Source organism: Mirounga angustirostris, unplaced genomic scaffold (genome assembly GCF_029215605.1).
Source record: "Mirounga angustirostris isolate CCGP_5_RB_7025 unplaced genomic scaffold, mMirAng1.0.hap1 SCAF_10, whole genome shotgun sequence".
NCBI classification, from domain to species: domain Eukaryota; kingdom Metazoa; phylum Chordata; class Mammalia; order Carnivora; family Phocidae; genus Mirounga; species Mirounga angustirostris.
The window spans coordinates 24,960,417-24,973,163 of NW_026991718.1; the positions used below are offsets into that span (position 1 = coordinate 24,960,417).

Genomic DNA, 12,747 nt, shown 5'->3' on the forward strand with positions numbered 1-12,747 from the left:
AACAGTCTAATAATGGTGTTCGTCAAACTGAGTTTCATCAAGATGCTTCAGGAGTTCAGCAAACAATTTGGTTTGAATTTTATTCTTAATAAGCGATCTTCAGCCAAGGCTCCAAGTTTTAATTTTAGAGTTTATCAGAAGCAACCCTTTACATTAACATTTAACTTTAAAGGGGCACCTGGGGGGCTCAGTTGGTTAATCGTCTGCCTTCGGCTCAGGTCGTGATCCTGGGGTCCTGGGATTGAGCCCCGTATCAGGCTCTCTGCTCAGCAGGGAGCCGGCTTCTCCCTCTCCCTCTGCTGCTCCCCCTGCTTGTGCTTACTCTCTCTCAAATAAATAAAATCTTAAAAAAAAAAATTTAACCTTAAAAAATATAAATGAAATGTAAGTATCATCAATGTGAGCTTATAAAACAGATATGTATTCATAATATATCATTTTTATCTGTTTTATATATATTGGGGTTCTCAATGAGATTCCATTTGATAAAAGGACTGCAACAGAAACTGTTTGGAAACCCCTGGTATGGAGGAAAACATTTATGAACAACACAGGTAAGATTCTGACTATCCTCTCTGGCTACATTAGGCAAAATGCCAGGGGTGAATATGAGAGAAGACTGGGGGGCAGGCACATTGTGAATTAAATCCAGAGAGTTGCCAACACAAGGAGCTCATCCCTTGTAGTTTTAATGACATCACTAAGCTGTCAGATGCCAGATTTCTAGTGTATTTGTGTCTTATTCCTCAACGGATCTAGGGTCCTGCAGCTTAGGGACAGAGTGGCCTCCAGAGCCCTACCTCACACCACTGGCCTCCTGATCTGGGTCAGCTTAAGGAAAGGCCACAAGGGGACCAGGTATGCAGCCCCAGGCCCTCCTCTTCCCTAATGCCCTCTTCCCAGCCCTATCCCTTCTCTAGGTGACCACCCAAGGGGTCTTCCTCCTTGGTCTCCCCCAGGCCCCTGGGGCTTGTCATTACCATGCTCTGCACCCACTGCCAACACGGATTCTAAACTCTATATTCCATTTTCTCAGGGATCAAAGATTAAAGCTGTTTCTCCTACAACTAATCAAAGTCACTTTCAAGAACAGATATGCATTTTACAGGAGCCTTCTGGAGACAATCCACTTCCACTTACTTGTCTAAAAACCTGAGGACTTGAATATAAAGTGGCAGTTTGGGGAACAGGAGCCTTACATCACACTTTGTACCAGGGTCAGGGAGCTGCAAACACATCCTCCATGGAATTCTATGCTCCACTTTGTCCCCCACTTTGCCCTCTGCTCGCCACCACCCCTGGCCAACTTACCTTCTCAAAGAGTTTAGTGAAGAATTCATCCTGCCCTTCATTTTGGTCCACTATTTCCTAGAGGAACAGACACATGGAAAGACCTCATCATTCACCTGGATGAACGGATGCTCAGGCACACACTAATGTCTCATGACCCCCAAGCCCCAGAAATCTGTAAGTTGCACCTTGAGCACCGTCTTAAGTTTTCTACCACAGCATTCACACATCTTTTGTTTCTCCAATTCTCACTGGCTTTGGAGAAGTAGCAAACAGTGCAATGGGTAAAAGAAACACCAGGTAGAAAGAAGCAGAAGCAAGTCGATGTATAACTCATGTACCGGGCACTCTGGGCCCTCCATGACAAGGACCTGACCAGAAAGGCAGTTCTCCTGGTGTAAAAACAGCAGAACTAGGGACTCGTAGGGCACAAAAGAAAACAGAGTATGGGTGCCATAGAGTAGGGTCCTCAGGATCTGCAGACTTTTTCCCCCGACACATGAACGCGAGGGAGAAGCCCACCGTCCTTTGGAAACGGTCCCAGCGCGTGGAATGCCACCTGCCTACGCACCTTAGAGAAGACAGCACTGATGCTGCAGCCAATTTCACTGAGGGAAAACAAAAGGCAGAATTACTTCCTGAGAGCATTTTGGCCAATATTCCCCCTCCCCTGGGAACACATCTTCCAAGTCCTTTAGCTGATTTGTCATGTGGGCTCGCCCCACTCTCACGCCTTTCCCCCCACTTCTCCTTGGAATGGACAGTCCAGCCACGTGGCCCCACACACTGCTCCCCACATGCCCCCAGGCTGTTGCTCATCTCCACGCCGGGCATGCCTTTCACTGTCCCCACCTACACCAAATGACTCCTACTCATATATACTATCAGCACGGACAGGCAGTGAGGCTCGAGGCCAAGTCAGACTGCATAGGGCCAAACCATGAAATAAAAAAGAAAGAGAACTGGGTTCTAAGCACTGAAGGACTGTCGTGTCAAAACAATCCTAAGCAGCAGAAGAAGTTGGGCTGGGATGTATGTCTATTGATTCACTTGCACACACTTATGGATCTGAGCCTGCTCATTGATGACAGCCTCCCCTCATGTGCACAATCCCTATGCAGCTCCTAGAAATTAACACCTCCCCAGAGCCACCCCTGCTTCCCCCAGGACCATGGGAGGTTGGCTCAGATGCTCCTCCTCGATGTTCTGCTAACACCCTGTGTAGATAAATGCTTGCACTGGACATAGTATAGCATAAATCACTGCTCATACGTCCCTGTCCTTTCCAGGCCTTGAGCTTCTGGAGGGCAGGGGCCAGGCCTAGTCTAGTTTTTTCTCTTGAATGTCTAGCAGACTGTTCATTTCTTAGCAGAGTGGGGAGGAAGAAAGGAAGGGTGCTCTCCATGCAGGGAGCTCCCTGCTCTCCCTACCCCTCTCCTGTGTTGGCCACACAGACCCCATCCTCTGCCATTTCCACCTCCTCCTCCATACCTCCCCTGGCCCGAGGGGACCCCAACCTCCAGGGGAGTCCTGTGTCCTTACTGAAAGATGTGCTTCCTAGAGAAGACCCTCAGGAGAAACTCTGACTCCCGGCCAGCCTCAGAGGTGCAGGGCACAATGAGGTATGTCCCTGGCTCCAGCTGCAGCTCCCGACTCACTTCTTTCTCTGTGAGAAATGCTTCAGGCCAACTTAGGGGAGCATTTTTCCAGAAGAACTCAGGAGGCAGTCTCCTCTGGTCACCATAGTACTGTGGGTGGAGGATGGAAGAGCCCCAGTTAAGATGATACCCAGGGCTTGTAGCCAGCCCTGGGGTCCTTGGCCAGGAGACAGGATGAAGGTGGTCTCTGATTAGCCAAACCCAACCTGCTCCAGTGGAAGGATAAAGGGGTGAGGAGTGGAGAGGATAAAACACAACATGTCAGGAATGAGCACCACTGCTGGAATCCTAAGTGGGGCTGATGAACCACATGTCAATCCATTTAACTTTACATTAAAAACAATGCTGTATACAAACGACGTGAGAAATGTCACTGTGTCCGCACTTTCCATTTTACGGTTAAGGGTCTGAGGCTCAGACAAGTTAGGTCATGTGCCCAAGGTCACCTAGCTGGTAAGAGTCCCAGCCAGCGTTGGAATGCAGGGCAGCTGAGCTCCAAAGTCCATGTCTTTTACACTCCCTGATGCTGCCTCCATGTACGTGATGCAATTTCAAGGTTGATTATGACATGACTATGGTCACAGATACTGGTGGACCACCAAACCTCTCCCCACCTACAGTAAAACAGCTACGTACAGATAAACTGGACATTCTACATCATCTCAGTGAAGGGGAAAGAGAACTGGACAAAAGTTCAGAAGACCTGAATCAGGCTCTACTTCTCACATTGCCTGGGCATGTGTTTTTGTTTTATCTCATATTCTCTCTCTCTCTCTCTCTCCCCCCCTCTCTTATTTTCTCTCTTTCTCTCTCTCCTTTCTCCCTCCTTTATTTCCCTATCTTTCTCTCTTGCTGCCTTTCCCCTTTGCTCTCACTCAAGGGTTGTAGATGGAGAAGAGGACCATGTGCTGGTTCTTCACTCCAGTTTATATATAGATAACAAAGACATTACCCATTTACATAAAAACATTTCGCAGGTTCCACTCAAGGCTAAGGAAATAAAATGTATCTCCTGATGATGCATGCTTTCTTTTATCAGACAATAAGAACTAGAGACTCATCCTGTTGCCATTTTTGCCTTGGCTACTGGGAATCTCAGAACTAAATTTTATAATCAGCCATATTAGCTGTCCTAGGTTTAGCGTTCCCTGTAGACTCAACTGCTTACCTTATCCATATATGACTTTTTTCTTGCCATTTAAATTTTTAACTGGCTTATAGTTTTGTTCTGTTTACAGTTTTATTGTAGGCTGACCCAAATTCTATTTAGAAATATGCATGATATAAATAACTTAAAAAAAATTATGGGAAACTTTGGGAGCCTTCAGTGTTCCTACAGGAGGAAAAAAATCCAAAACTGACCCAAGGCACCTAATACAGAAATAGTTTCTTTTACAAAAACCCTTTTACTCGATTCAGTCTAATTTGAGAAAATTCAGTTTTCCACTTCTGTTTACTTTGGCAAACAAAATAATAGCCTCCACGCTCGCAGAGGTTGGGGTCCCTCCAGCCTTCTCAGCTGCTCTTCTAGGCTCCCACTGCACATGAGAGCCACACTTGCTCCTGTCCCCTGCCTGTGTTTCTGTCCCATTTTCCCAAGCCTTTGTCCCTTGTCCCTAAGGAGGGGGGCTGCATGGTCTCCTCATGTCCCATATGTTACAGATCTGTTTTACTATGGGCTTCATAACTCAGGCTCTAAGACTGTGATTTACCGTTCTTTGGACGCCAGGATGGTCCTCAATATCAGTGCTAGGTATTCACACAGGGATTTAATAAATTCTAACATGTATTGGTTCTACACCAGGCTCAGAGACCCCCCAAAGAGGCAGAAGGATTTCTCAGGGTCCTTGGGTAAAAAGAACGGCAAGTGCCCATCCCTTCGGCACTGTTGCCGGACATGCTCACGATTCCTCACGTAAGGCTGCTACAGTCAAGCTGAACCTCACATGTGACATCACTCCAAACCAGGGCCAGCTGGTCAAGTGTGGCACTCACCTTGCTCAACTGAAAAGAAGAAAAAAGAGAGGCCTCATTAGGCAGGGAATGCAACTCTTCCATAAGCACAAACGAACGGAGGCTGATATGTAAGAAGGCTCCCCCAAGGGCCCCCGTCTCTCCCATAAGACTTGCTGTTCTAGTCAGTGACATTTTAACTCATCATCAGGAATTCTGGAAAAGGATGATGGAAGGCAATCTTGACTTTTTGGGAGAGGAAAAGAACAGCGGTCTTGATTGTATGAACTGCGTGCCGGGCCCTATGAGGAGCACTGGCATGCGGTGGCCTTCTGGTCTACCCTTTGCATAAATATCAGTGTCCCCACTCTACAGATGAGGAAGCTGATGCTCAAGGGCCAGCAGGTGATGTGTTCTAGATCACATATTCCCAAGGGACAGAGCCAAGGTCTGCACCCAAATCTGCGTGTAGACAGAGACAGATGGTGAAGAGGACTGGAAACAGGGAGGAAGGATGCCCAGTGGTGGGAGATGCCCCACGAGGCCGCAGGCCCTGGAGGCCCACTCACCCTAAAGAGGTAGAAGCCGATGGCGAGGTGAGGCTTCCGGTTGCGGTGCCTGTGCCTGGGCTTCTGGAGCAGGGACACCAGCACGCTGCAGGGCATCGGGAAACTCCTGCCCTCCTGAGGGCTCCAGACACACAGCAGAAACTGTGGGTTCTTCCAGAATGTGTCTGGAGCAGAGCAAAGTGAGGTGAGCCAGGCCCCCAGGTCCTTAACTTTACACTCCCACAGACGCAGGGCACCTGCCCTGAGATTCCCACCCCAAGGTCCATCTGGACAGAGTGAGGTTCTCAGCCTCCCCTCTCTCCCCCCTCCAATCCCACCCCTTCCACCCCGTGTCCTACAGACACATAGACTGAAAGCTCTTCTCATCACTGTAGCCCCTTTGTGCAGCATGGTTCCTGGCACAGACTTTGTGCCCCATAAGCACTGACTGCCTGAGTAAGGAACTGTATTAACTAACCGAGGAGAACAGGTCCATGATCCCAGGGAGGTTTGCATTTTAACAGGGACCAAGCTTCAGCCTCTGGGGGAACCTCTGTGGTGAGAGGGGGAAGCCAGAGCCAAGGGCACCTGGCCCACTGAGATCATATCCTACAGGTCTTTCCTTCCAGAGAGATGGCTCAGCACCTCCATTGCGGAGAAAGGGACACAGTGACCAAATCTCTCCATTTTGAGAATTCAGACACATTTGTCTCCTGTAAGTGGTGAGCTGAGAATCCTTGATTTTGTTTCACCACCGACCTCCAGGCAAGGAGGGCCTGATACATAGGATAAAATGACTATTTCAAGCCTGCCTTTAAGGGGTGGTTATTTCAGCATAGAAATGGCCTTGTCCTAAAACCAAAGACTGAACCCCCACTTCTACCATGCATGTGTGCCTGTGGCTTCTTGGGGCTGAGGAGGACACGGCCCAGGGCCAGAGCACACGGCTCAACCAGCAAAATCCCTCACACTCAGCCAGATGCCCCGTGCAGGGCGCAGGCCCCACCACCACCCACAGGGTGCCCGCATCCCCACCCTTGCTGGCAAAGCTGCTACTCTAGCCCCAAGAGCCCCAGTTCCTGTGCACGTGCTTACCTCGGGGCGACTTCATCCGGCCACCAGCCGTGCTCCCCTTCTCCCACTTCCCCTCTTGCATGGTGCATGCCCACCTCCGGCCCACCTCCTGATTCAGCAGGCCGGGGATCAGTTTACAAATGACCAGAAGCATGAAATGTGTTTTAAAGTCCCTCAGTGTCATCCTGTGGAGAGGAAGGGGGCACAGCACAATGTCTACTCATCAGGACTAAAGTGGGGGCTGGAATCAAGCAGCCCCACTAGCCCCACCAGCCCCAGCCCCATGACCTCGCCCTTCTGTCCCGCTGAGCTGGCCTGGGACACGGGAGAGTGGGGCTGGCTAGATGAGTGTGAGGAGGCATCAGGGGAGGTGGGCCATCGAGAAACCCCACCCCACCCCCAGCCCGTCACTGGAAGCAGCTTCCTGCAAAGCGTGCCTGGGGAAAATGTTCTTGCTTTGCTGATTGCGATGATAAAGCTGAACTGAGGCATTCCTAGCTAGCCAATTGAGATATAAATGTTCAAGAATAATTGCACAAGTCAGTTCTCAACTATTCATTGATAAAAGTCTTAGCCCCTGCTCACTTTGCGACCCAAGGCATGCTATCTGCACTGGCTGATGCTCAGTTTACTTATCTGTAAAGTGGAAATTAATAGTAGTTTCAGGCTGTTGAGTTCAGTGCCGGACCCCACTTCCAAAGAGAGAGGGGTCACAGCAGTCTAGAAAGAGTACAGAATGGGGGAAGAGTGGCCCATGGGAACAAGGGTGGAGGTTAATAGTAAGGACCAAAAGCGAAGGGAAAGGGGAGCAGATGGGGCTCGCCTGAGACACCCAGAAACAGCATCAGCTCAAGGCGTCTTGGTGGCTTTTCATAAAAGGGGTGAGTGGCTTTGGGGTGGGTGGGAGTCATGCCATGTTGCTCTGAGGTGGCTTATAGTTTATAGTTATGGCTTCTTTCCTCATCTCCCTTTCAGGCCAGGAAAGACAAAACCTTGGGTTTGAGTGTTTTGAGTGATACAAGAGACCGGGAGGAAGTCAGGGAGAAGGAGGCGGCCACCCCCACGCTCTGCCAGCAATCACCGCACTCATCATAGGGACCATGACTGTTTGCAGGGGCTGTGGGCCCCTATCAGGGTTTCACGATCTCTGCACACGAGGTGCCTGGCATATGTGTGGCTCCCAGTAAATATTTGCAGGCTGGTTGTCCAAATGTAAGCCAGGGCATTTTTCCCGAGTCCCCAGGTCAGATACCAGAATTCTCCATCATCACTTTTTCTCAGCAGTAGAATCTTCTCCTTGGGGCTCAGTAGCTCCCACATACTTGAGCTGAAAACAGAAAAGGGGGTGTTTCCGTGGGGAATGAAGGATTGTAGAGGATATGGGGTAAATGCTCGAGAGTGTCATTATTTCTCTCCTCTTCATGCTGCTTTGCAAACAACTAAATCTCACATTCCATCTCCAAAAAACAACATGTGACAGTAACTCATCCCTCACTGGGCGCCAAGCTCTGGGCCAGGCCCCTCACATACTTGATCTCACCTAAGGCTAACAACAATTTTGCAAAGCAGAGATTTTTGTTGCCATTTTAGAGATTGGGAAACAGAGGTTAAAAGAGACTAAGTCACTGTCCTGAAGTCACAAAGTTATGAAATGTCCGAGTGCATCTGAACCTACGTCGGTACTATGTATTTTCAAGCCTGTCATTTTGAACTTCTATGTCGGACCACGAGGGAGTAAGGCTTTCCTGCATTACTTCTCCACCATAAACAACTAAAAATATAAAAAACAATTGTTTTCAGATGCTAGACAGCAGGCAGCTCAGGGTTATGACCCGGGCGCCTTTGGGAGGAGCAAACGAGGTGAGCCCTCACGTCGCCCAGACTCCTGCCCGAAACTAAATCCCTGGAAGGTGACCCAGGGAATCGTATTCTGATCTCAGCAGAGTTCCCAGAGGTCACGACATGGAACCAGAAGGTCGGGGCCAATCTGGATCTGTCTACCTCTGACTCAATGGGCCCAAGAGCACACTGAACCATGCCCGGGAAAGAACACTGGATTCGACTCCAAAGACCTTTAAGTAATTTGCTTACTAAGTATCAGTTTCTTCATCAGTAAAATGGAGATAAAACTCCCTACCTAGTAAGAGCACTGTTCAGAGGATTAGAGATAATAAATATTCGAAGTGCTTGAAGGAAATATGCCAGACTGCTCCTAAGGAAGGTCTCTGCACATTTGAAGTCAAGGTAATTTTTACTTTTAAATAAATAAGGGCAGGAAAAATAAATTCAAAATGCTTAGCACAGTGCTGGCAAGCTCTCAATAAACATTAGCTCAATTATTATAATGAATGAGAAAACCGTCTATATGTCATTAAGCATCACATAAATGTGAGCAATTGACCTTCACAACCAGAACACTCTCCCGATCCAGCTGGAGACCAAAGAACACTTTTGAATTTGTGTGCAGACAGCAGCCTCCTTCACAGGCTTGCCCTGTCCCGTCCTCACCCCTGCCAGCCCGTTCCGGGCATTCACCTGTCACTCCAGTCTCCTTTCCATTCCACTTTGCCCCAGGGGTTCCGCAGCTTGACTAGATATTCTGGTCCATGTTTGCAGGTCACCTGCGCAAAACGAGAAGCAATTTAGGTGGCTGGGCTGAGTGCCAGATGCAAATGTTGCAGCCATCTGGGTGAGATCCGTGCCTGCCAGATGAGACCTTGAAGTGGAAGACCAAAGGCCCTGAGCGTGGGGAGAAGAGAAAGTGGTTCTGCCTCTTAGAGCTGCTGAGACCTAGCACAACTTACTTCCCTTCTCTGGGTCTGTTTCCTCATCTGGAAAGTGAAGTTAATAGCTACATCTGCTGTAACAGGTTGAAGGGTGGCCCCCCAAAGATAGATCTACCCAAAATCTGTCAATGTGATTCTCTATTTATTTATTTATTTTTAAAGATTGATTTATTTATTTCAGTGAGAGAGAGAGAGAGAAAGAGAGCACAGCGGGGAGGGGCAGAGGGAGAGGGAGAGAGAGACCCAAGCAGACTCCCAGCTGAGTATAGAGCTCGACACGGGGCTCGATCCCACGACCCTGAGATCACGGCCTGAGCTGAAACCAAGAGTCAGATGTTTAACCAACTGTGCCACCCAGGTGCCCCAGTGTGATCCTACTTATTAAAAGGGTCTTTGCAGGTATAATAAAATTAAGGAACTTGAGATGAAATCACCCTGAAGGGGTGCCTGGGTGGTTCAGTCGGTTCAGCGTCTGCCTTTGGCTCAGGTCCTGGGATCGAGCCCCATGGTCGAGCTCCCTGCTCAGCAGGGAGCCTGCTTCTCACTCTCCCTCTGCCGCAACCCCCCACCCCCACCCTGACCCGGCTGCTTGAGCTCTCTGGCTCACTCTCTCCTCTCTCTCAAATAAATAAATAAAATCTTAAAAAGAAAAGAAATCACCCTGGATTAGGGTGGGTCCTAAACCCAGTGATAAGAGAAGGGAAAGGAAGGGAGGGCGAAGGCCATGCGGAGATGGAGGAAGAGATTGGAGCTCTCCATCCCTAGCTAAGGAATGCTGGGAGCCGCCATAAGCTGGAAGAGGCAGTGAAGGATCCCCCCCAGAACCTGCAGAGACCGTCATGACAGCTTGATTTCAGATTTCTGGCCTCTGGAACTGTGAAAGAATAAATTCCCGTTGTCTGAAGCCCTGCAGTTTGTGGTAATTTGTTACGACAGGACGCTAATACGCCCCCTCACAGGGGTGTGTTGAGGATTGAGTTAACATTTGTGAAGAAGTTGGAACAAGACTTAGCACACAGTAAGTGCTAATTATGTTAAATAAATATACAACAAATATGGACATAAACATGTGACTCTATTAATAAAATCTAAGTTTTGTTAAAGAAATATGAGAATTCATGAAAAGCTCTTGACACACACACAAACATGACTGATGTAGATCTGGGAGGAGGAGGAGGAAGTCAGGTGGGAGCTGAGGTCAAGAAATCTGAAAGAGTAAAAGGGAATTGGAGGACTTGGGCACATCAGCCTGTCTAGAGGACATCGGAGGCTCTGTAAGATGGACCCATGCTTCTCCGTGCAGCCCCGTCCACCAGGAGTGCCCCTTTCCCTCAGACACATCTACTGACATTTCCAGGGCCAGCTCAATGCCACCTCCTCTACAAAGCCTTTCCTGACTTTCCCCAACCCAATCAGGCAAATGTGTTCTCTCCTACCTCTGAGCCCCTAAAGCCTTTCATCTATTTTTTCTTCTCTCCGCTTTCTACCTTGCTTCCTTACCATTCTTACCTATGGTTCTCCATCCCTGACTGTGAACTCTGTGTAGGCAGGGTCCCTGTCTGATTCATCTTTCCTTCAATGCTTAGCACAGCTCAAAAGATGAAGAGCCATGGAAAGAACCCGGGAGGCTGATGGAAAGGAGTGTGTGAGAAAGAAGTGGGAATTTGGGCAGGAAGCCCCAGATGTGAAGGCCATGGGCAGTGGCAGCCCCGAGCAAAGGGGGCCTCGAGGAAGGGCGGTGAGGCCCAGCAGGCTGGGTGGCTGATTGGCAGGGCTGCCCCAGGGCAGGAGGGGCTGGGATGGTGCCCTGCAGGTGGCCCAGGCTAGGCTGGACCCACCACATCACTCCAGAACACAGGTGTACTGGTGCAGGAACCCACCACCTGCTTTGGCAGGACCTATAAAACCCGGCAAAGAATTTGCCCCCTAGACTGGGCCCAGCAAGTAGTGTTCACCCAAGCCTTGGGAGAAGCCCTGAGAGAGAAGGAGGAGCCCAACAGGAAACAGAGGGGCTGGTTCCACCCACCTTCCTGATTCCTGTGAGGGTATAGGCATGGCCGCCCACCAGCCCATTCTCCAGCACCCTTTCCTTCTGTGGAGACAAGAGAGCTCCTGTCAGCCCACTGCTGTATACAGCTTATTGAGGGCGGCGGGGGGGGGGGGGGGGGGGGGCACGGGGACCTGCGTGGCTGGAGCAAGGGCTTATGGGAAGGGCTGGGAGAGACCCAGCTATGCCCTCACAGTTGTCAAAGCTCTTCAGCATCCACAGTCTCATTGGAGCCTCTAAGTCAGGATGCCGTTCTGCAGGGATTCCCGTCCCATTGGACAGAGGACAAACTCAGATTCGGAGCTGCTAAACCATCACATGGGATGACGTGGTGGTCGCTCGCAGAGGCAGGGCTGAGCCCAGGGCTCCCTACTCTAGTCCCACGTTCTTGGTTGTTACTAAATTAGGCAGTAAAGACAAGTTGTGCTAGTAAAGCACCTTGCACCTGGTTGACACTTAGTCACTGTTAGCTCGCTTGTCTGCACACCATCTGCATTCGACTGTGGCCTCGCCGGCCCCCAGGGCTCAGCTTGGCTGCTCGGGTTTGAGCAGCAGGACTCTAGGAGCAGGATCTAGAGGGGGGTCTGGGGGCCCGCCCCGAGGTGAGAGCAGAAGCTGGTGGAGGAAGGGGACGGGAGCAGGGAGGACACACTGCTGGTACAGAGCCCAGTCGCACCCCTGAGTGGGTCTGGCAGCCAATGAGGGTTCTGCTGTAGGTGGCTCGGGTTAGGATGTCCCAGAGGTTGCCGGGGGCTTCTGCAGGTTTGATGGTCATCGTCACCCCTCCAGTGAAGTCCACGAGTGCTTCAGACACCTGTCCATGCTGCAAGTCTTCGTAGGAGCCAGAGAGCCTGCCCAGGGAAGGAGTACGCATGGGAGTAGAAGGGAATTTATCCTGGAGTAGAAGCCATTTATCCTGGAGCCTGGGATGGTCCAAATGAGTCTAGTGACCCCCCTGCTTGGTTCTTCCCTGGGCATGTGCCCGCTACTCCTTCCTTCCATCCCAGGGGCAAAGGAGAAAGCGTATACGCTGAGTTCCTATCCTTGTTAAACAACTCCATCCATTAGGGAAAGGCAAAATTCCCAAATGCTCGTTCAGATGGGGTAAACTCTACATAAGAGTCTCTGAATACATCACTTCTATATTCACTGAGCCATGCCTCAGCGTTTCACTTCATAAAATTTACCTGCCTCCTCTTGTGCTCTCCCAGCATTGATGGGAGTGAGACAGAAAGACAGAGACGGGGGAGGGAATGGAAGGGGAAGGGGAGGGGAGGGGAGGGGAGGGGAGGGGAGGGGAGGGAAGGGAAGGGAAGGGAAGGGGAAGGGGAAGGAAGGGAAGGGAAGGGGAAGGGAAAGGAAGGGGAAGGGAAGGAAAGGGAAGGGAAGGG

The 12,747-nt window shown here is 50.1% G+C and overlaps 1 protein-coding gene across 1 annotated transcript in view; it reads right to left on the reverse strand.

Annotated features, from left to right (window-relative positions):
• Positions 1-12,747, reverse strand: part of CAPN14 (calpain 14) — a 58,262-nt gene that overhangs the window by 10,253 nt on the left and 35,262 nt on the right. Inside the window, exons 8-17 of the mRNA XM_045884354.3 lie at positions 12,033-12,207; positions 11,336-11,401; positions 9,059-9,144; positions 7,776-7,850; positions 6,545-6,708; positions 5,471-5,634; positions 4,944-4,952; positions 2,833-3,038; positions 1,862-1,898; positions 1,312-1,368 (exon numbers count right to left, since the gene is read on the reverse strand). Coding sequence (XP_045740310.1) covers positions 1,312-1,368; positions 1,862-1,898; positions 2,833-3,038; positions 4,944-4,952; positions 5,471-5,634; positions 6,545-6,708; positions 7,776-7,850; positions 9,059-9,144; positions 11,336-11,401; positions 12,033-12,207 — 1,039 coding nt within the window. The remainder of the gene's footprint in view (positions 1-1,311; positions 1,369-1,861; positions 1,899-2,832; positions 3,039-4,943; positions 4,953-5,470; positions 5,635-6,544; positions 6,709-7,775; positions 7,851-9,058; positions 9,145-11,335; positions 11,402-12,032; positions 12,208-12,747) is intronic.